This window comes from Sphaerodactylus townsendi, linkage group LG01 (assembly GCF_021028975.2).
Source record: "Sphaerodactylus townsendi isolate TG3544 linkage group LG01, MPM_Stown_v2.3, whole genome shotgun sequence".
In the NCBI taxonomy this organism is placed as follows: Eukaryota; Metazoa; Chordata; class Lepidosauria; order Squamata; family Sphaerodactylidae; genus Sphaerodactylus; species Sphaerodactylus townsendi.
The window spans coordinates 13,383,253-13,405,313 of NC_059425.1; the positions used below are offsets into that span (position 1 = coordinate 13,383,253).

Here is a 22,061-nt window from a genome sequence, read left to right on the forward strand (position 1 = left end):
ATGTGGTGAACTTACACAAGGAGATCATGAATCTCTGGTTCCTCTTTTGTATGTTTTCTGCCTTTCTGAAAATCATATTGTCTTCTCCCTCCCTCCCCCTCCCCTTCTTTTCTTCGCTTTCCAGCATAGCTGCAGCCCTAACCTCTTTGTCCAGAACGTCTTCGTGGACACGCATGATCTCCGTTTCCCGTGGGTGGCTTTCTTCGCGAGCAAGTAAGAGCTGTTGGCCTGCCTTCTTCACTTCTCACTCTTGTGTGGATTGTATTGGGGGAAGGGAACGTTATTTCTGGCCCTGCGAGCCTTGGCCAAATTTCCTGCCCCTTTTCTGAAATTTTGTGTTATTTTGTTTGTATTACTACCCTGTTTTCCCGAAAATAAGACATGCCCTGAGAATAAGACGTAGTAGAGGTTTTGCTGAAGTGCTAAATATAAAGCATCCCCGAAAGTAAGACGTAGCAAAGTTTTTCTTTGGAAGAATGCCCGTTGAACAGAACATCAGAGCATGCAGCTGTGGAGCGGACAAATAAGACATCCCCTGAAAATAAGACATAGCGCATTTTGGGGAGCAAAAATTAATATAAGACACTGTCTTATATTCGGGGAAACACGGTAACGTCGCTGCAAAGGATTTTCCTGATCTTTAGCCACTGTCAAAGAAGATTTCGTCCCCTCTCCCTTTTTTGACAGCTGCTATTAAAACTTAAAAGGTGGGATAATCAATGCCGGAAACGTCGAAGTATGACCTGGAAGCAACCTCAAGAGCCATCTGTTCCAACCCCTGCACAATGCAGGACATTCACAACTAACTCTCCCCTCCAGCGCCCCCTGCTGTATGGCCAGGGGAAGGCAGAAAACCTCCAGGATTCCCTGCTTGATCAGGCCTGGTGGAAAATTCCTTCCTGACCCCAAAGGTAGAGATTGGCATTTCCCTGAGCACTTCAGAAAGGGCCACGAGACGCGAGTGCTGGCTCACCCCTTCTCTCCCTCTCCTGATCTGCCGAAGTTCACAGATGTCCTGATCTGCTGTCAGATGTCCGTTCAGGGGTCTGCAACCTGCAGCTCTCCAGATGTCCATGGACTACAATTGGCCGTGCTGGCAGGGGCTGATGGGAATTGTAGTCCACGAACATCTGGCGAGCCGCAGGTTGCAGACCCCTGGTCTAGCCTCTGCTTAAAAACCTGCCAAAGAAAGAGAGCCAACGCCCTCCCAAGGAAGCCTGCTCCACTAAGGAACTGCTTTAACTGTCTAACTTTTGTTGATTTAACTTCAATCCATTGGTTCTGGACTGACCTTCTGGGACAGTGGAAAAAACCTTGTAGACATTTATTTATTTATTTGACAACTGTGTTTTCCCCCTTATTTTTTTCTCACACGCACACATGCATGCACGCACACTCACAATTGAGGGATTTATTTATTTAACTGATTTATAGGCCTCCCTTCCCCATCCTCAGGCTTTGGGCAACGTACAACCATCACAACATGTACAAATATCATTATCATCAACAGCATCGGCCCAGTTATGTTGCTGTGCCTTAACTCAGGCCCCTTCCGCACACGCAAAATAATGCGTTTTCAAACCACTTTCACAACTGTTTGCAAGTGGATTTTGCCATTCCGCACAGCTTCAAAGAGCACTGAAAGCAGTTTGAAAGTGCATTATTCTGCATGTGCAGAATGAGACTCAGTGTGGAAAAGAACACAAATACTCAACATGGAAAGAATACAAATAAACGGTTTGATTCCTCGCTCTGCCACTTGAGCTGTGGATGCTTATCTGGTAAACCAGATTAGCTTGTGCGCTCCAACACACACCAGCTGGGTGACCTTCAGCTGGTCACAGTTCTTCAGAGCTCTCTCAGCCCCACTCACCTCACAGGGTGTTTGTGGTGGTGGTGGTGGTGGGGAGATTGTAAGCCCCTTTGAGTCTCCTACAGGAAAGCTGGGAATATATCCAAACTCCTCTTCTCTTCTTCTACAGTCCTAAATAAATATGCCCATCTGTTTCCCAAAGATCGATAGTGAGGCAGCCAGGCCCACTTCTGTTGGGAGTTTGCTACGTAATTGTGGGGCTGCCACCCAAAAGGCCCTGCCTTGTGAGCTCACCAGACAAGTATCTTTAATTGGTGGGACTGTAAGAGGTGCCTTTCCCTGCGGTCTTAGTGAACTAGCCACTGTGCCACGGGCACAACCTCTCTCACCATTTCCCTATTTCATTCCCGCAGGCGGATCCGAGCTGGGTCGGAGCTCACGTGGGATTATAACTACGAAGTGGGCAGCGTGGAAGGGAAGGAGCTCCTGTGTTGTTGTGGAGCTATCGAATGCCGCGGGCGCTTGCTGTAAAGAGGAACGAGGTTTCCTTGCTCTCATCCGCTTTCCCCATGCCTCCCCCCCTCTTCAGAACCCACAGTTCTTGTTTGCATTTTGCTGTTGGTTGTACCGATGTCACATGTTGCAAAAGCGCCTCCGTTTATGTTGTTGCTTTGATGTTTTCCTTGTTTTTTGTTCATGTAATAAAATGTCGCTCTTTATTAAAGTTCGGCCTGTCTTGCTGCAGGACTTGTTTCACACAAACTCAAGCCAGGATGTTTAGGGAGAAAGTCAGAACAGCTGAAGTGCAGAATGAGCTCAGGCTTTCCAGAGCGGTTAAAAACAATTTTTTTAAAAGGCTTTTTTGGCTAAGTCCGTAGCAAAGGGAAGAAAAAGGATACGGTAGGGTCACTGCGTGGAGAAGACGGCAAAATGCGAACAGAGAAAAGGCAGAACTACTCAACGCTTTCTTTGTTTCGGTCTTTTCCCCAAAGGAAAACAGTGCTCAACCAGGGGAAATGGAAAATTCAGCACAGAAGAAATAAAAAGGTAGTACAAGAACACCTGGTTACTTTAAATGAATTCAAATCTCCAGGGCCTGATGAACTGTAGGCCAGGGTATTAAAAGAACTTGCAGAAGTAATCTCAGAACCACTTGCTATAATCTTTGAGAACTCCTTGAGAACAGGAGAAGTCCCAGTGGAGGAGAGCTAATGTTGTCCTCATCTTCAAAAAGGGGGAAAAAGAGGACCCAAACAAGTACCGCCCAGTCAGCCTGACATCAATACCAGGAAAAGTTCTAGAGCCAATAATTAAACAGACAGTCTGTAAGCGCGTAGAAGGGAATGCTGTGATCACTAAAAGTCAACACGGGGTTTCTCAAAAACAGGTCATGCCAGACTAATCTTATCTCTATCTCTCTTTTTTTTTGATAGAGTGACAAACTAGATAAAGGGAATGCTGTGGATGTGGCGTACCTTGATTTCAGTAAGGCCTTTGACAAAGTCCTCAAAGATATTTTTGCAAGCAAGTAAAATGTGGGCTAGACAATGCTACTGTTAGATGGATTTGTAATTGGTCGACAGATGGCTCATCTTCATCCTGGAGAGAAGTGACTAGTGGGGTGCCACACAGTTCTGTCCTGGGCCCAGTGCTATTTAATATTTTTATCAGTAACTTGGATGATGGAATAGAGGGCATGCTAATCACATTTGCAGATGATACCAAATTAGGAGGGGTAACTAATACCTCAGAGGACAGGGTCAGAATTCAAAATGACCTGGACAGATTAGAGAGCTGGGCCAAAACTGACCGAATGAATTTCAGTAGCGAGCTCTGAAGAGGGCAAAACACATGCAAATCTCAGTGGCTTAACACAAAAGATCCCGTGTCACACTTTCCAACCTAAACTTATTGTTCCTGACTTAAAGAAACCCTTTTGAACAGAGGTATTAAAGGATGCTGCCATTACAGAATTTGGCATGACTGGCACACTGTATTATTCATTTTGAGTGGACACTGGTTTCATGTTGAAGACCTGGGTGCCAATAGTATACAACCATCTAATAGTTGATCTCCGTCATTTAAATGATTCATTTGTACTTGTAATCGGGTAGCACACACATTGTATTATCACTTTTGATCACTGAAGAAGGCCAGTGGGCCAAAACGTGTTTGGTTTTAGGTCATAAAGTGTGACGTAGGATGTCTTTGTATTTAAGTCATTGTGATTTTATACACGCAAGGCAGACTATCATGGATCGTCTGCCACGATATGATGATTTTAATGTGAATAAATGCACATGTATTTTTGCTATACAGCAGTTTTTAATTTGGTAGCCTTTATCTATTCCTGGTATGCAATAAAAAACCAAGATTGGAATCCATAGCAGCTTAGAGACCAATAAGGTTTTCAGGGGTCGGGGTACATAGATCCCATTCAAAACATAATCACCTTCATAGTATCCCGATCCCTTTTTTTGCAACATCCCTCCCATTCCAGAGATCAGAGATCTTCATTTCTGCTTGTATTTGATGAAGTGAACTTCGAGTCTAGAATGCCAACACTCTAGGACAGTGGTGGCGAACCTTTGGCACTCCAGATGCTGTGGACTACAATTCCCATCAGCCCCTGCCAGCATGGCTAATTGGCCATGCTAGCAGGGGCTGATGGGAATTGTAGTCCATAACATCTGGAGTGCCAATTACGCCTGCAAGCTCTAGGACTAATCTTGTTGGTCTCTTAAGTGCTACTGAATTCGAATCCTGAACCTTCCCTAAGGAACAGCAAGGATAGCAAAGCCAAAACAACACACTTCCAAGTAGCTCTTCTTAAACAGATGTTTATTAGTTTTATTTAGGTTTTTAATATATTTAACTTTTTAAAAAATTTGGTCTGAAGACAGTGTACCCCTCCATACACACAAGCCCTTTGTGGCTAGAGGTTAGTTTGCCATCTGCTCCTGGGAGCTTGGGCCCATCTTTCTAGCTGAGCCCCAGTTTGTGTTTTTTTTTCCTCTTTTTAGGGCCAGGAAGCGGGGATTAGGGTCCTACTCTTGTGTAAACCTGATGCCCACCCTCCTCCTTAAACCAGCTGAGTCCAGAGCAGAGTTGCCGCATAAAGACCTGGGTGCGACAGATAACTGATGCGCATCCCAAACTTTTCTCTCCCCCCCCTTCAAAAAAATCCTACATAGGTGCGCCGTGAGGTTTTTCAGGTTCTTTCCCCTGTGCCTGGATTCTTGGGGGAACAGCAGGAAGGGAAGTCAGAGAGCCGAAGCCCATCTTATTAAAAATGTGTCAAGTGTTTGGCACGGAAAGGAAATTTCAGTGAGGATGGTGATTTGCAAGAAGACGTTGTGTCATTGAAGGGGTGGTTACTGAAAGCAGAATTAGAAAGAAGAGGGTGTAGTAGGGGGAGGTCAGCGTGATCACACAGCACTTCCTGTGGACCTTTCGGGTCATGAGTGAATTTGTAGGGGGTTTTTTGGGGGGGAAGGGGGGAAAATCAAAAGGCAGCAGTCTTGGGGTTCATCTTCACCCCCAAATCTTTTAAGGCAGTTTGGTGAAGGACTGAGGGCCAGAGAAAGAGACCGTCCATCTCCCCACCCCACAAGACGCCAACTTTTCAGTTGCCGCTCCTGTCCACAAACAGAGGCCGGTAGGACAGCTTTTCGAGAACCGCAAGACAGCAGGAGCTTCCAACCCCCTTCCTGCCTTGGTGCATGATGAGACCGGCGCAGCCACCAACATTTAGGAAGGGGTCAAACGCCGGAAATGGGAAGGCCCCCTTCCGCTCTCGGTGGAATTAAGTTCGCCTCGGCAGAAAGTTTTCGGTACAGTCTCAAAATCCTCAGCTTGCAGTGAAACGACGGGTCTGCTGGAACCGGAGTGGGTTAGGGAAATCAGTCGACTTTCCGGTGGTTATTGTTCAAGACAGGGTGCCCGTTGGTGAGGGGGCCATTTTTGGTGCTGCCCCCTGCTGGAGCCCCCACCTCCTCTTTCTCTTCTTCCTCGGTGTTATCGGTCTCGTCGTGGTCACTACGTTCATCCTTCACCATCTGCTGTGACAGTTAAGAAAGAAAAAAAGAAATCACAAAATGGGAAGTGACCAAAAGACCTTCTTGTTCAACTTCCTGCTGAGTAGGTTGCCTGGCGTGAATTTTGGGTTTTGGGAAGGGGGAGACAGCAAAATACTACAGCAAAACCCAAAAGAAAAACAAGGCCTCGTCTATTTACAGGACGTTTTGGATACCGAGTTCCTGATGATTCCTAGAACTGTACAGAAGTGAGAAGGGAATAACTCTAGGAATCAAAAGGAAAGGAGAGAGAGGTCCTGTCACAAAAGAAAGCAAGCAAGAAATTACAAAGCTAAGAGGTCTGCAAAGTGTTAACAAAAAACAACCAAATATATTACGTGCATATATCCATGTGACAAAACACAAAAGATCCAAAAGCGAGTCTCAAAGAACACAATGGCCAATTTACCCAACTGGCACTCTGGTGCACAGTGGGAACAGAAGTGCATCGGGGCAAGAAATCTTGTCCTGATGCACTTCTTCTTTGCAGCGCGCTGAGAGAGGAGGTGCATCAGGGCAAAATTTCCTGCCCCAAAGCACTTCCTCTTGCCCTGCGCATGCTTCTCACTTTCTCGCTTTACGTTCTTCTTTATTTATGGAGATTTATGGAGGAGAAGTCAATCTATGGCTACCAATCTTGATCCTCCTTGATCTGAGATTGCAAATGCCTTAACAGACCAGGTGATCGGGAGCAACAGCCGCAGAAGGCCATTGCTTTCACATCCTACATGTGAGCTCCCAAAGGCACCTGGTGGGCCACTGCGAGTAGCAGAGAGCTGGACTAGATGGACTCTGGTCTGATCCAGCTGGCTAGTTCTTATGTTCTTATGTTCTCTATGACACAGTAGCCTTTCGGCTAGCTATTGGGTCTGTTTAAATGCTCCAGTTATTATTATTATTAACCTTATTTATAATCGGTCTTTCTCAATGAAATACAAGGCAGATTACAGAGTCTAAGGCTAAGGTACACTGGTGCTCTGCCCCGCGCTAAAGGGATATTTTTGGGGGGACAGAGCTTTTGTTGCAGACACACACATACACACACACACCACAGTCACTGTGTGGCAGATCCCATAACCTTCGCTGTTTGTGAGAGTGGGCGAAGAGCGACTTTTCCCCTTTCTTCACAGGAAGACAAAAGAAATGGCCCTGCGTTATTCTTTACTTTGGGCTTCTTAGCTCCACCCCACCTCCCCTGCTCTACTTCCGCCCTCTCTAATAATCGGCAGGGCTTTTAAAAACTTTATTTCAACTTCAAGCATTTGTACCACATTAGATCGATCAAAATAAGGACAGATCTAATGCACGCATATTAAAATACCAAGATATATAAAAATAACAAGCCTCTCTCTCCACCCGCAGCAGCAGTGGCAGGAAGTGTATGATGTGTGTGTGTGTGTGTGGGGAGAATGTCAGTTCTAGGACATGATCCTCTTCTTCAGCAGAGTGTGGTCCAGATAATGGCTTTGCCTCTTTCATGGGAGTGGGGATGAGATCTGTGCCTTTAAGAGTGAGCTGATGGGTGGAGTTAAGAGGACCAGGAAAAGCAGAGACCCAGGAAAATTCAGCAGGCACTGATGTGTCTCCTCATGTGTAAATGGGGAAACATGAGGAGACCCCTCTACGGCCCCACTGCACAGTAAAGAAGCCTGAGGTAAGAGTCCCAGCATTATGGTTTGATTGATTTGATTGATTATCAATATAATCAAGAGGGTGGGACACCCGATAAACTGGGAGTCCATGACCTTCCTGAGCCTGTGGGTACTTTGGGAATTCTGACAGAGGGTGGTGGGCACAATTACAAAATGGCCGCCTCAGGAGAGGAAACTGAAGCGCAACAGAGAATGGGGATAATTTATAATATACACCAGGGGAAGAGGAGCAAGAGAGAATAAATCCACCATTGTGGATATCAGCTGCCACTGAAACAGTTTTATTTTAATCTGTCAGCCAATCAGAAGCCAAGTTTCCCACCCATTTCCTAAAAATACCTTGTGGATACCATGGGCGCCACACTATGCAATAAAATTCGGATTACAGAATCATAAAAACATGTGGAAAACTGCCCCTACCCCCCATCTCTCACTATGCCCCCCTAAGCAGAATTACATGCAAAACAGCGCCAATTCTACTAGGGCAGGGGTCTGCAACCTGCGGCTCTCCAGATGTTCGTGGACGACAAATCCCATCAGCCCCTGCCAGCATGGCCAATCAGCCATGTTGGCAGGGGCTGATGGGAATTGTAGCCCATGAACATCTGGAGAGCCGCAGGTTGCAGACCCCTGTACTAGGAGTTCCTGTTTGTTTCTTGAAGACAGGTCGGGGGTGGGGGGGGGGTCAGGGAGACGTAAGAATTTGAAGTTCCCCCACCCTTTCCTTTATTCCAGAGAAACAGAAGTTTAAAAACAAATGAACAAAACCCAGCCAACTTACCTTTCCAGTTATGAATTTCTGGGCCATCCGCAGGATGTAGTATGCCCAAAACATGTGCAGACACTGAAGGACAATCATCATGGAGTTGAAGAAATAGTAGCCGAAGAAGGCCGGGTACAAGTCCAGGGGGTAGATGATGGTGCAGCGCAGGATCCTGGTCGAAAAAGAGGGGAAAGTGGAAATTATTCCCCAGCTGCAACCCCGGCCCCAAATAGGGCAGACGGGCAAGTGATCAGCTTTGTTCCATATGTTCAATTTTTGGCCATCATGAGGCTTAAATGCATCTTTGCCTGATCCAGGAACACGGTCTGTCTGTCTGTCTGTCTGTCTGTCTGTCTGTCTGTCTGTCATATTTATTTACTGCCCTCCCCCAAAGGCTCAGGGCGGTGTCCATCAGTCATAAAAACAATTTAAAACATATAATAATACATAAAATACTAAAACTTGCAGATGGCTTCAACCCCTCCCTCCCCCCTTTGCGTACCCACGGAGGCCAGATGTTCTTTATGGTTCTTAGAAGACACGTTTCAGAGGGTAGCCAATTTGGACTGGGTATGAGCTTTTAAGAGCTTTGGGAGTCAAAGCAGGGTTTAGTGAAGCAATGCTTGGTTGGGGGTGTGGGGTGTGTGTGTCAGCCCATCCATTCTCATCCCACCCTTCCTCCACGCTGGCATATATCACATTTCCTCCACTGTATCCTGACAACAACACTGCGAGGTAGGCTAGCTTCAACGAGTATGAATCCGCCATTGATCGTCATGGCAGAGCAGGGATCCAAACGCAGGTCTGTCCGGTTCTAGACCGCCCCCTCCCCCACACAGGCTCATGAACTGGAGCAAACCTCCAAAGCAAACTTGGGAGACAAATCTGTTTTCACCGGCCCTTACAAATGTGTTACCCGGGGAGTACCCGCCCAGTGGGACAAGCGGGGTCAAATGTCCGTGGGCTGCAGCAATTTAGTCACGTGGGGGGTGGAAAATCGCCCCCCCTTCCCTGATGACCTTGTGCCAAAAAAGTTGTTTGGTCGTGTGGGGCGGCGGGGAGAGGGCAGCCGCCCATATGGAGGCGGGGGGCAGAAAACACAGATTTTGTACCAGGCTACATTTTCCGTAGATACGTCTCTGGTCTTATCCCCCCACCACACACACAAACACACACACACAAATGAGAATGTCTCACCAGAAGGGAAAGATGATGAGCCGTGAAATGAAGAAGACCACAGAAAACACGATGAAAAGGTTGTTGCATGTATCTTTCCAGCCGGCGTAGTTAAACATCTTTGCAGACTGCAAAGAGAAAGGAGAAGAGGAGGACCCAAACCCCCTCAATAAAAATAATCAGACGAGAAGCCAGGGCCGGTTTTGTACAGAAGATACCCCAGAGACAGCTCAGCGCATCTCAACAAAGGTGCAATGCTCAGCCGGGGTTCAGCCGTCAATGTCACAGGAGGGGATGGAATTACCAATCCATGTTTAGAGCATTCCTTGCTTGGGACCACCAGTACTTGCAAGAAGAAGTTTGGATTTATATCCCATCTTTCTCTCCTGTAAGGAGACTCAGGGAGCAGCAGTGGCGTAGTGGCTAAGAGCAGTGGCTAAGAGCAGGTGCACTCTGATCTGGAGGAACCAGGTTTGATTCCCAGCTCTGCTGCCTGAGCTGTGGAGGCTTATCTGGGGAATTCAGATTAGCCTGTGCACTCCCACACACGCCAGCTGGGTGACCTTGGGCTAGTCACAGCTTTCCGGAGCTCTCTCAGTCCCACCCACCTCACAAGGTGTGGGGAGAGGAAGGCGCTTGTAAGTTACCTTGAGTCTCCTACAGGAGAGAAAGGGGGGATATAAATCCAAACTCTTCTTCTTCTTACAAACTCCTTTCCCTTCCTCTCCCCACAACAGATCCCTTGTGAGGTAGGTGGGGCTGAAAAAGTTCAGAGAGAACTGTCAACGGCCCAAAGAGGAATGTCGGAGCACAGAAACACATCTGGTTCACCAGATAAGTCTCAGCCATTCAGGTGGAGGAGTGGGGAATCAAACCCAGTTCTCCAGATTAGAATCCACCTGTTCTTCACCACCACACCACGCTGGCTCTCAGGTTTGGGAACAGCACAGAGAGCTACAGCAAGCCCAAAGAGAAGGAGCCAACCCTGAATTTTTAGGATGCCCCCCCAACTGTGACTGCCCCAAATTCTTATCCCCATATATGCAAGGAAATGGTTTCACTGTATTACACCGGGGCCGGTTCAGAAAGGTGCTGGGATGAGAAATTCACCTTCCCAGTTCAAGCACTGGAATTCTCGTCTTTGCAACTGATGATGACATGAGGACCAGATAGGGATTTGGGGAGGGGGGGGGGAAGAGTCCCTCACCTCTAGCAGGTGATCCGAGGAATCGTGCAAGGCCATAACCAGAGTCCCGGCCCGAATGTAATTTGTGAACCAGGAGAAGGTAATCAAGACGATGGTTGCCACGTGATGGATGATTTGCTCTGTGAAATCCTACGGGAAACAAAGATCACCTTTCATCAAAGGGAGGCCAGTCCTGAGACGCCGTGCGCTGCTCTCGTTCCTTTCTACCTATCTGAAAAGCCGAATCACGCCCACAAAAGGAGGTGCATCGCTCCCATCTTTTTGCCAAACGAGATTATCATTTCCGTATTGCTTCTCATCGTTCTCTGTGCTGTGTCAGACACCAACGGAAGACAAAGAGCCGCGTGTGACGCAATGGCGCTCTCGTTACCACCGTGAGGATGCCACTGCCGTTTGGAACAACATTTCAAAATGTCACAAGAGCCCAATCCGGATGACGATGATGCTGATGCTGATGCTGATGCTGATGCTGATGCTGATCATCATCATCATCATCATCATCATCATCATCATCATCATCATCATCATCATCATCATCATCATCATCATCATCATCATCATCATTATTATTATTATTTATTCGATTTGGTAAACTGCCCTACCCCCAAAGGGCTCAGGACGGTGCACAACAAACAATACAATAAGACAAATCGAATAACCCCAGTTAAAATACAAGGCCTTAAAACTATAAAACTACGGCAGCAGTAGTAGCCTTCAATAAATAATTTGATTAATAATAGAAGACGTCTGGCACCCAACCCCAGTGATCAAACCCTGGGAAGGGAGGGGATTGGCAGATGGTCCAATAGATAGCCAGTGTGCAGGACGACACGAGGGGCGGGCTCAGCAGCTGGCCCCCTCAAAAGCCCGGTGGAACAGCACCGTTTTGCAGGCCCTGCGGAACTCTCCAAGGTCCCGCAGGGCCCGGACAGCTGGAGGAAGGGCGTTCCACCAGGCAGGGGCCAGGGCCGTAAACGCCCTGGCCCGTGTGGAGGCCAGCTGCATTATGGAGGGGAGGCCAGCCGCATGGAGGCCAGCCGCATTATGGAGGGGCCGGGGACCACCAGTAGATTCGCCTCTGCAGAGCGGAGGGCACGACTCGGGACGTAAGGGGTGAGACGGTCCCGTAGGTATCAGGTCTGAGGTACTTGCATCCTGTCCTGCCAAAGCGGCTGCATCTTCCCCTCTCCCTGAGCTTGATACGACAAGCAAGGACGCTCAGTGGCCAGGATCAGGCCCATGCATTTTTTAATTACTTTAAAACGGCAGTGGCGCCCCCCTGTGGCAGCTGGAAGGACACCATCACTGTAACACTCAAAAGATAAAACAGCACAGATCCATAATACAAAATAAAAATCAGAAAACCTAAACCCATGATGGTGAACTTTTGGGCTGGGCATGTCAACAATTTGGAAAATGCCTAACTCGACTCTGCTGGTGTGTCCCGTTTCCACCCTCCCCTCGAACAAAAGAAGAGAAGAAGAGTCTGGATTTATATCCCCCCCTTTCTCTCCTGAAAAGAGACTCAAAGAGGCTTACAATCTCCTTTCCCTCCCCCCCCCCGCCACAACAATCACCCTGTGAGGTGGGTGGGGCTGAGAGAGCTCCAAAGAGCTGTGACTATCCCAAAGTCACCCATGTGTTGGACTGCACAAGCTAATCTGGTTCCCCAGAGAAGTTTCCACAGCTCAAGTGGCAGGGCGGGGAATCAAGCCCGGTTCTCCAGATTAGAGTGAGCCTGCTCGTAACCACTACACCAGTAACTATTATTTAGATATTCATTTATTTTCAAAAAAGACAGTCCAATCCTGCGTGGGGCTAAGTATTATACAAAGAAGAATCAAATCATTACAAAAATGACTTGAAATCGAACAGGGAGAATAATTGTGGTCGAGTGTTAGTGAATGCTGGACTGTTACCCCAAATGCCCTCACCGGCCACAATCAAAAAGCTCTCTGTTCAAAGCTGACCATAAAGCAAACTTGGGCCTCGTTGAGCAAAAAAACAAACACTCAAAACCGGTCTGTGTTCCAGATCTGATTGCCGTCAGGCTCCGATTGCACACAGCGAAACCTGATGCCAATTGAGGAGCTCTGCTTAAAACGGCAGGACTGGAAGCCAGAGTGCCATTCATTCCCCTGAAGAGCAACGCTTTTCCTCTGTGGGGTGAGCTGCTTACCCCCCTTGCAAAGGGGGAAAGACTCCGCCCCCGTACCAAAGTGCTGCTGTTCCTGGGAAAGACAGGCAGGACCCAACTGCGAACAAGCGTGGATCAAGTGGCAGGGAGTATCGGGGGGGAAATGGCGCCCGGGGACAACACCTGCTCCAGGCACCACCACTCTGCTCTCGGGGGCAGGACACAGGGGTGGTTCAGACAGGCACTGCAGCAGCAGGCGGGCTCATGGGCTGGCCTGCTGCCATGGCAACCGTCCAAGCTGCCCCCACCTCAGAGAGCCTGAGGAGGGAAGGAGGCCGCTTGGACAGGCGCCACGGCAGCAGGTTGGGTCCTGGCAGCAGGTCGGCTCTGTCTTTAGGCACCTCCCCCCCCCCACCACTGACCCAGCTCTTCCGAGTCGGGTCATCGCAGGGGAGGAAGGAGGTGGGGGCAATTTTGTGCCCGGGGTCATTTCACCCACACCCCTCTCCCCATGGGCAGTACACCCCTGTCTAGTGGGCATCCTGGTGCCCAGAGTTGAGCGTACCCCAAATCCAAATCCTTTATTAGGCATAAAACCGGTGTGTGTCATAAATTCCAAATACAATTAAAAGATCACTATTGCACAACTTGCAGTACACAGAGTAAAAATGTAGCAACAGCTTCAGAGATTTCAGCATTAGAGTTACTTAGAAGCTTAGCCATTTTTATCTTATCAGACAGGAGCATAAATCCTGTTGGTAATACAGTTCTCAAATCAGTTCTGATGTTGTTGTATTTTGAACAGTGAAGCAGAATATGAGAAAGTGAATCAGTTGTATCAGGACAGAAACGACAGCAACGCTCATTTTGTGGGATATTCTCTAATACCCCAAATTCACTCCTAAACAAATCCAGGATCAAGAGGGCACCTCGGTGCCCAGTGTTCGGCGTACCCCAAATTCATCTCTAAACAAACCTACCTTCCGCTTCACATCTGAAGCAACACTGAAAAGTAGGGACCAGTAGAAGGACAGCTCGAGGACATAGTACCAGTACTGGGAAGGGAGGAGGTTCTGGAAAAAGAAGAAGAGTCGGGTTTTTTTATACCCAACTTTTACGGCATCTCAAAGCAGCTGATAATCGCCTCCCCTCCTCAAAACAGGCACCTTGTGAGGCAGGTGGGGCTGAGAGAACGGAAACTAGCCCAAGGTCACCCAGCAGGCTTCATGTGGAGGAGTGGGGAAACAAACCCGGTCCTCCAGATTAGAGTCCCCTGGGCATGTGGAAGAGTGGGGAATCAAACCTGGCTGTCCAGATCAGAGTTTGCCGCTCGTGTGGAGGGAATGTGGAATTAAAGCCCGTTCTACAGATTGGAGTCTGCTTCTCTTAATTTCTAGGTGCTCGAATCTGGCGCTTCAGATGTTCCTGGACTACAATTCCCATCAGCCCCTGCTATCAGTCACAGACCAGGAAAGGGATTTGGGCGTCTTAGTTGATAGTTCCATGGGAATGTCAACTCAATGCAGGGCAGCTGTGAAAAAGGCAAACTCTATGCTGGGGATCATTAGGAAAGGAGTTGATAATAAAACTGCAAGGATTGTCATGCCCTTATATAAAGCCGTGGTGCGGCCGCACGAGGAGTACTGTGTTCAGTTCTGGTCGCCACATCTCAAAAAGGATATCGAAGAGATAGAAAAAGTGCAGAGAAGGGCAACGAGGATGATTGAAGGATTGGAGCACCTTCCTTATGAGGAGAGGCTGCAGCGTTTGGGGCTCTTTAGTTTGGAGAGGAGACGGCTGAGGGGGATATGAGTGAAATCTATAAAATTATGCATGGGGTAGAAAATGTTGACAGAGAGAAATTTTTCTCTCTTTCTCACAATACTAGAACCAGGGGGCATTCATTGAAAATGCTGGGGGGAAGAATTAGGACTAATAAAAGGAAACACTTCTTCACGCAATGTGTGATTGGTGTTTGGAATATGCTGCCACAGGAGGTGGTGATGGCCACTAACCTGAATAGCTTTAAAAGGGGCTTGGACAGATTTATGGAGGAGAAGTCGATCTATGGCAGGGGTAGGGAACCTGCGGCTCTCCAGATGTTCAGGAACTACAATTCCCATCAGCCCCTACCAGCATGGCAAATTGGCCATGCTGACAGAGGCTGATGGGAATTGTAGTTCCTGAACATCTGGAGAGCCGCAGGTTCCCTACCCCTGATCTATGGCTACCAATCTTGATCCTCCTTGATCTGAGATTGTAAATGCCTTAACAGACCAGGTGCTCGGGAGCAGCAGCAGCAGCAGAAGGCCATTGCTTTCACCTCCTGCACGTGAGCTCCCAAAGGCACCTGGTGGGCCACTGCGAGTAGCAGAGAGCTGGACTTGATGGACTCTGGTCTGATCCAGCAGGCTCGTTCTTATGTTCTTATGTTCTTACTGTCAACCACCTCTCATGTTTAAAAAAATCCTGGCTTTCCTCTCTTTCCATAAACATGAACGCTCATTCCTCATTATCAGGCTTGAGTGTCTGTAAGGGGGTGATAACGCCAGTCAGACTTCAGCAAAAAGAAGTCAGGCCAGGTCAGAGACTCAGACAGATCCACACCAGGCAGCCTTGTGCCACTGAAGTGGAAATTTGGATTCAGTTCTGCCTTTAGTCCAGCGTATTGCTAACAGGGTGCCCATAGGGGGGCTTCTGCGTGAGCGTTTGCATCTTGACAGAGGCGTATTTAGGGAAAATGTAGACTGGCGCAAAACCTGAGCTTTCTGCCCCCCAACCATGACCAAACAATTTTTTTGCGCCAGGTCACCATCACTGGGGGGAAGGAGGAGAGGTGCTGGGTGAGATTTTCCACCCCCCACGTGACTAAATGGCTGCAGCCCGGGGACATTTGACCTCATATGTCCCCCTCGGCGGTACGCCCCTGCATCTTGAGATATTCGAGTGACTTACCTGAGAGGGGTAACCTTCCCAAACTTTCTGCAAGTCATAAAACCAAGGTTTCTGTAAGAGCAGGAGGGCAAAGAGAGAAGCCAAGAATGAGTTAGGAAGACATAGCAGAAGATGATTCAGAAGTTTTCAAAAGGGGATTTAAAGGGGGAGGGTGAATAGAAAAAAACACAGTTGTACTTACATCTACAAGAACACACATGCCAGCAATGAAAGCAAGAAGGTAAAAGGTGAATCTCCAACTGAAAAAGGAAGCACAGGGAATTTTTTCCTGAACAGATGAAAACCACGGGGGGCGGGGGGGGGGGGAGAAATACTAAATATGAATTTTAAAACCTTGAACATCATTTAGAAACTGAACACACTTCTTATGGGCCTCCCTGGGATTTCCCTCTCAACCCCTGCACTTTAAAAGGATAAAATACTTTGTTTTTTTAAAATCACTCACAACAGAAACCTAGCATATCAAGGCCAGAGCCTCCCCTGATAACCTAACTTTCAGCATGCAGGGAGAGACTTACCCCAGAACAATGCACTTTCAATCCACTTGGCAGCTGGATTTTACTGTGTGGAATAGCAAAAATGCATTTGCAAACAATTGTGAAAGTGGATTGAAAGTGCATTATCTGCGTGGGTGTGTAGGGAGGAGCATTCTTCAGTTCTGTGACCCGCCACCTATCGTCTAGTGGTCCAGACCCCAATTCTGCTATCACAGGCTAGAAGAAATGCTGCTAACCCCCAAGAGAACCTAGCAGAGGGAGATGTAGACCTGGCAAAAGGTTAGCCAAATTTCCCAGCCCACATCTAAAGCTGCTGTTGTAACTTGTAGGGATGGGAGAGTAACTTAGTGTTGTATAAGGGCAAGGGGAGGGAGAGAAGGACCACCTCCCACTAACAATCTGCTTTTCATGCCTTCGGTGCTGAGGCTTCTAAACCAGGGGTGTCAAATTCATTTGTTTTGAAGAAGAAGAAGAAGAGTTTGGATTTATATCCCCCCTCCTTTCTCTCCTGTAAGAAGACTCAAAGGGGCTTACAAACTCCTTTCCTTTCCCCCCCTCCCCAACAACAAACACCCTGCGAGGTGGGTGGGGCTGAGAGAGCTCCAAAGAACTGTTGACTAGCCCAAGCTCACCCAGCTGGCCTGTGTGGGAGTGCACAAGCTAATCTGGTTCACCAGATAAACCTCCACAGCTCAAGTGGCAGAGTGGGGAATCAAACCCGATTCTCCAGATTAGAGAGGTGGATATGACATAAATGTAATTTGGGCAGGCTCAGGGGATGGGGGTGGCTGTTTTGGCTGGCCCCAAAATGGCTTCAGGGGTGCCTGGACTGGTGAGCCCACCGTTGGGTGGGCTGGTTGCCATGAACCAGCTGAGTCACACCCCCACCCCGACCTGGCTGGACAAGGGCTCACCAAACCAGATTGGTAGTGAGGAAGAGGTTGTATGTTTAACACCCTATTCTAGACACTTATTGTTCACAACAGCTATTAGGATCAATTCTTTGACTGCCCTTCGTTGAGCTTTTTACGCTGTATTCTGGGACCCCCAAAATGTGCTACCGATGTAGTTTTGCACGCAGAAATGTCTTTTGGGGGATAAAGCGTGACGGAGAGTATTTAATTTAACCACCAAAAATGTTCAAATCTAATCGGGAAAAAGGTCTTCTGGGCCTAGTTAGAAGTGACCGTGACGAATCCAGATGGCAGAGAGCAAATAGTTCTATTTGAATGCAACAAAATGAAAAGGAGGCTGCGCTGGGAAAAACCCAAACTGAGCCATTTGATAGAACGTCATCCGAAGGATTCAGACTGCAGAAGTGCAATCCCTGGAGGGTGTTCTATTTTTACAGCTGGCGTTTCCCCTCCAATTAAAATCCCAAGATACTTTTTTCCCGCTGAGTGTAACCAGGTATAGACGGGCATTCGTGTGAGCACCGTTGGTTTTAACAGGAAGGTACCAAGAGACACCATTCTCTGGCCGATCGAGTATTTGCGGTTCAGATCGAATAGATTCTATCAACCGTGTAATTTTAAATTGTCCTGCGCGTTCAGATTTAAGATTAAAGCTACTTGGAGTTGTCCCAGAATCCCTAGATGAGGACATTCCTTGGTTGTTAAGAGAGGCAGAAAACAGAGTTTCTGCACAGCTAACCAAGTATTTGGGGGCGGCTGTGATGTAGGGTATTCAGAGCCACCTACCTGGCTTATTTTACTTGATTGTGCACCTCTGCTTATGACAACAGTCGAAGGAACAGCAATTGGGTGGAAACCAAGTGCTTTTCTCTATCAAACCCCACAATGTTCTGCCCTTCCTTCCAAGCACCAGGTGGCTTTCATGGGCCCCCCTTCCTCCTCACAACAACCCTACGTGGTGGGCATGGCCAACTACAACATCTGGGCCAAACGCTGCCCACTGAGCTCCATGACCGTATTGGGATTTGGATCCAGATCTCTGCTCCAGCCCCCTAACGCCGCCGGGCTCTCATTTACCTGGCCTCTCGGAACTTCTTGAGCAGACTGGGACGGTCCTGGTTGCGCCGCCGGCGAAACCACCGCTCCACCTGCCGTGCGGTGCAGCCACATTTCTTGGAAAGGGTCTCGACTTCGGCCTGGCGAGAGTTGGGAGAGGTTGGTGAATGGAAGTCAGGGGAAACAGCGGCCTCTCTCAGAGACAAACAATGCCGCACAGGCCCCAAGGGCAGATCCAACCCTCCAACGCGCTTAGTCACGTTACCTGTTTGGGATGTTTGGAAGAAGAGGAGTAAAAGATTTCTAACACGGGATTCGGGGCGGCTTTTAATCGTACTTTGTCCTTGATGTTCAGGAGACCAGCGATTGGGGTGGCCACATACCTGGAAGGGCAAGGAGGGAACACAGTTAACCCAAAACAGAGTCAAGAAATGTTACAGCCACGAAATTATCACAGGATTGATCCTCCATTCCATGAACAGCAGGTATTTCATTTATTTTATTTATACCCCGGCCTTCCCGATAGGGCTCAGGGCAGCAAACCTCATACAAAACAATTAAAACAACAAGACAACACATCTATGAAAACTTTAAACAGCAAAAACTCTAAAACAATAAAAGATGGTGATAAAACCCCATAATAATAAGGCATTCAAGGGAGGTCACAATGTTCTGATATAAGTGCTCGGTCTTCCAGGAAGTGCTCGGTCTTCCAGGCCCTGCGGAACTCGGTCTTCCAGGCCCTGCGGAAGTGCTCGGTCTTCCAGGAAGTGCTCGGTCTTCCAGGCCCTGCAGAACTTGGTCTTCCAGGCCCCCAAGTGGAAGTGCTCCTTCCGGCTCCTCCGAGGGAAGTAGCAGGATGGTCTTCCAGGCCCTGCAGAACTTGGTCTTCCAGGCCCTGCGGAAGTGCTCGGTCTTCCAGGAAGTGCTCGGTCTTCCAGGCCCTGCAGAACTCGGTCTTCCAGGCCCTGCGGAAGTGCTCGGTCTTCCAGGAAGTGCTTGGTCTTCCAGGCCCTGCAGAACTTGGTCTTCCAGGCCCTGCGGAAGTGCTCGGTTTTCCAGGCCCTGTGGAACTCACAAATGTCCCCCACCCCTTGATCTCAGTTGGGAGCTCGTTCCACCAGGTAGGGGCCTGCTGACTCAGCAGTTACTGTGCATGGCAGGTGTGTGTGTGTGTGTATATGTGTGAGTGAGTAAGTGAGTGAAACACCACCGTTCGTGGAGCCAGATCTGTGGCCCCCTGACTGAAATAGTCTGATCCGGATAGAACCGCCACGCAGCCAGGCTACAAATAATTATAAATTTAGGGTTGCCGATTCCAGCTTGAGAAATCTGTGTTATAACCTGGGGAGGGCAGAGTTTGGGGAGGCAGCTTGGAGGGCGGGATGTGATGCCCCCACCCCCACCCCCACCCCCAGATGGCCATTTCACCCAGAGAAACCAGTATCTGTCATCTGGAGGAGACTTGTAATTCCAGCACTACCTAATGGGCAGGCAGACTCTGTTCACGGCTGACCATTGCAGTGGGCAGAGGAATGTGTGCAGCAAAGCGCTATCCCGAGGAAGAGCCGAGGAACCAACCCCCCTTGTTTATTTATCAGCAATAAAGCCCGTTGTGTGAAAAAATACAATGGGATGTAGAAAACTGATCCTCGCGGGGCAAGAAACATGAACAAGGCATATCTACAGAAAACGGGGTCCGGCCAAACACTGAATTTGACCCACTCCAACATTCCAGCTTTGCCAAGGAGCAGGAGGAAGAAGAAAAAAACGACGACGAAGAAGAGTTGGATTCATATCCCCCCTTTTTCTCCTGTAAAAAGACTCAAAGGGCCTTACAATCTCCTCCCCTGCACACACACAACAAACACCCTGGGAGGTGGGTGGGGCTGAGAGAGCGCCGAAGAACTGTGACTAGTCCAAGGTCATCCAGCTGGCATGTGTTGCAGTGCACAAGCTAATCTGGTTCCCCAGAGAAGCCTCCACAGCTCAAGTGGCAGAGCGGGGAATCAAACCCGGTTCTCCAGATTGGACTGCACCTGCTCTTAACTAATACACCAGGCTGGTGTAGGAGCAGCAGTTTCTTTCTTCTCCCCCTGGCATCCCAGGGGCAGGCTTTTAAATTGTCCTGCCAAAGCATCTCTGATAGGCATCTCCGGCAACAACCCTGTCTCCTCTGTGGCCCCATCTTCAGGTGGCCATGCCGGCAGGGACTGATGGGATTTGTGGTCCATGAACATCCGGAGAGCCGCAGGTTGCAGACCCCTGGTACAGACCTTTTGGCCACCTTTGACCTCTTCATGACTTTGTGATAAACTATTTGCTGGCTGATAGGGATGACACAGTTTCGCACACAGTAGCAAAGTTTTGTTACAGTGTTTATAACATGCAGAAGGCTTTGGTTGGTAAACGTACTAACTAAAGGGGTTCTTCTTGAATTGTTGCTGCTCAGGCCCGTTCCGCACGTGCAGAATAATGCACTTTCAATCCACTTTCACAATTGTTTGCAAGTGGATTTTGCTATTCCGCACAGTAAAATCAAGTGCATTGAAAGTTAACTGAAAGTGTATTATTCTGCACGTGTGGAAGAGGCCTCAGCGACTTTGTTCCGAATTTTATTGTGCTGGTCTATGACGGTATTTAATAAACCGAGAGACAACCCTGCGTTTCCCCCCACTGGAATTACGGAAGCGAGTTCCATCATTCTCCTCTCCTCCATTTTATCCTCACAACAACCCTATGAGGTAGATTAGAATAAGATAGCCTGCTGGCCCAAGGTCCCCCAGTGACTTTCCTTGGCAGAGAGGGGATTCGAATCCGGGTCTCCCAGATATGAAGGCGATACTCTAACCTCCACATCACATTGGCTCTGGAGACTCTCTCCATCCCTCCTGAACTGCCAAACTCTGTCGTCCCCACAAGTTGCACCCAAATGTCCCAAGTTAGAACCGGCTACTCTGGACTGCAGCTTGCGCCTCCCAAATCCTGTGCCGGCACCAGGGTGTTGACCTTTAAGGCCTTACGCAGCCTGGGACCTTCGTACCTCCGGGACCGCCTTACCCCATATGTCCCTACTTGACCTCTGCATTTGGCAGAGGCCAATTTGCTGGTAGTCCCCGGCCCCTCGATGATGCGGCTGGCCTCCACTCGGGCCAGGGCCTTCACGGCCCTGGCCCCTGCCTGGTGGAACACTCTTCCACCATCTGTCTGGGCCCTGCAGGATCTTGGTGAGTTCCGCAGGGCCTGCAAGACTGAGTTGTTCCACCGGGACCTTTGATGGGGCCAGCCACTAACTGCGCCCCCCTTCTGTTCCCCTCTACATCTGGGGTCCTGCTAACATCACCAGGACCACCGTTCCCCCTCTCTTTTTGGGGAGGGTTTTCACGTGGGTTTTAAATTGCGCAACGCCATCAAATTTGTCTCGATTGCTGCATTTTAAAGAGATTTTAGCATTAAGACCTTGGGGCCCATATCATTCATTCATTCATTCATTCATTCATTCATTCATTCATTCATTCATATTATTTCGATTTCTATACCGCCCCATCCCCAAGGGGCTCCGGGCGGTGCACAACAATTTAATACAAGCAAATAAGAAGGCAAACCATACAATTAAAACAACAATGACCCATTAAGCTCCAACATTAAAATATACTAAATTACATTAAAACAGCGGTGATATCATAATAAAAGGCACCCGGTAAATCCTTTCCTTTAAAACCCGCCCCTAGGGAGTGACCGGACTCCTCCATAGGAGGATGTAATCTTGATGTAATCAAACAGGGGCGCCATACTCAGCGGCTGGTTGCTCCAAA

At 48.5% G+C, this 22,061-nt stretch overlaps 2 protein-coding genes across 3 annotated transcripts in view; one reads left to right on the top strand and one right to left on the bottom strand.

Annotated features, from left to right (window-relative positions):
- Positions 1 to 2,537, top strand: part of SETDB1 (SET domain bifurcated histone lysine methyltransferase 1) — a 43,352-nt gene extending 40,815 nt beyond the window's left edge. The window contains exons 13-14 of the mRNA XM_048503871.1: positions 125 to 213; positions 2,227 to 2,537. Of these exons, the coding sequence (XP_048359828.1) occupies positions 125 to 213; positions 2,227 to 2,344 (207 nt within the window). The 3' untranslated portion in view covers positions 2,345 to 2,537. The remainder of the gene's footprint in view (positions 1 to 124; positions 214 to 2,226) is intronic.
- Positions 2,538 to 4,637: 2,100 nt separating this feature from the next.
- CERS2 (ceramide synthase 2) overlaps positions 4,638 to 22,061 on the bottom strand; it is a 93,249-nt gene continuing 75,825 nt past the window's right edge. Inside the window, exons 3-11 of one of the 2 annotated variants that reach the window (XM_048511196.1) lie at positions 18,512 to 18,629; positions 18,268 to 18,386; positions 15,961 to 16,018; positions 15,780 to 15,830; positions 13,805 to 13,897; positions 10,688 to 10,816; positions 9,502 to 9,608; positions 8,323 to 8,476; positions 4,638 to 5,871 (exon numbers count right to left, since the gene is read on the bottom strand). In XM_048511196.1, coding sequence (XP_048367153.1) covers positions 5,716 to 5,871; positions 8,323 to 8,476; positions 9,502 to 9,608; positions 10,688 to 10,816; positions 13,805 to 13,897; positions 15,780 to 15,830; positions 15,961 to 16,018; positions 18,268 to 18,386; positions 18,512 to 18,629 — 985 coding nt within the window. In that variant the 3' untranslated portion in view covers positions 4,638 to 5,715. Of the gene's footprint in view, positions 5,875 to 8,322; positions 8,477 to 9,501; positions 9,609 to 10,687; positions 10,817 to 13,804; positions 13,898 to 15,779; positions 15,831 to 15,960; positions 16,019 to 18,267; positions 18,387 to 18,511; positions 18,630 to 22,061 lie in introns of both variants that reach the window. The other variant, XM_048511187.1, reaches the window with a different exon arrangement.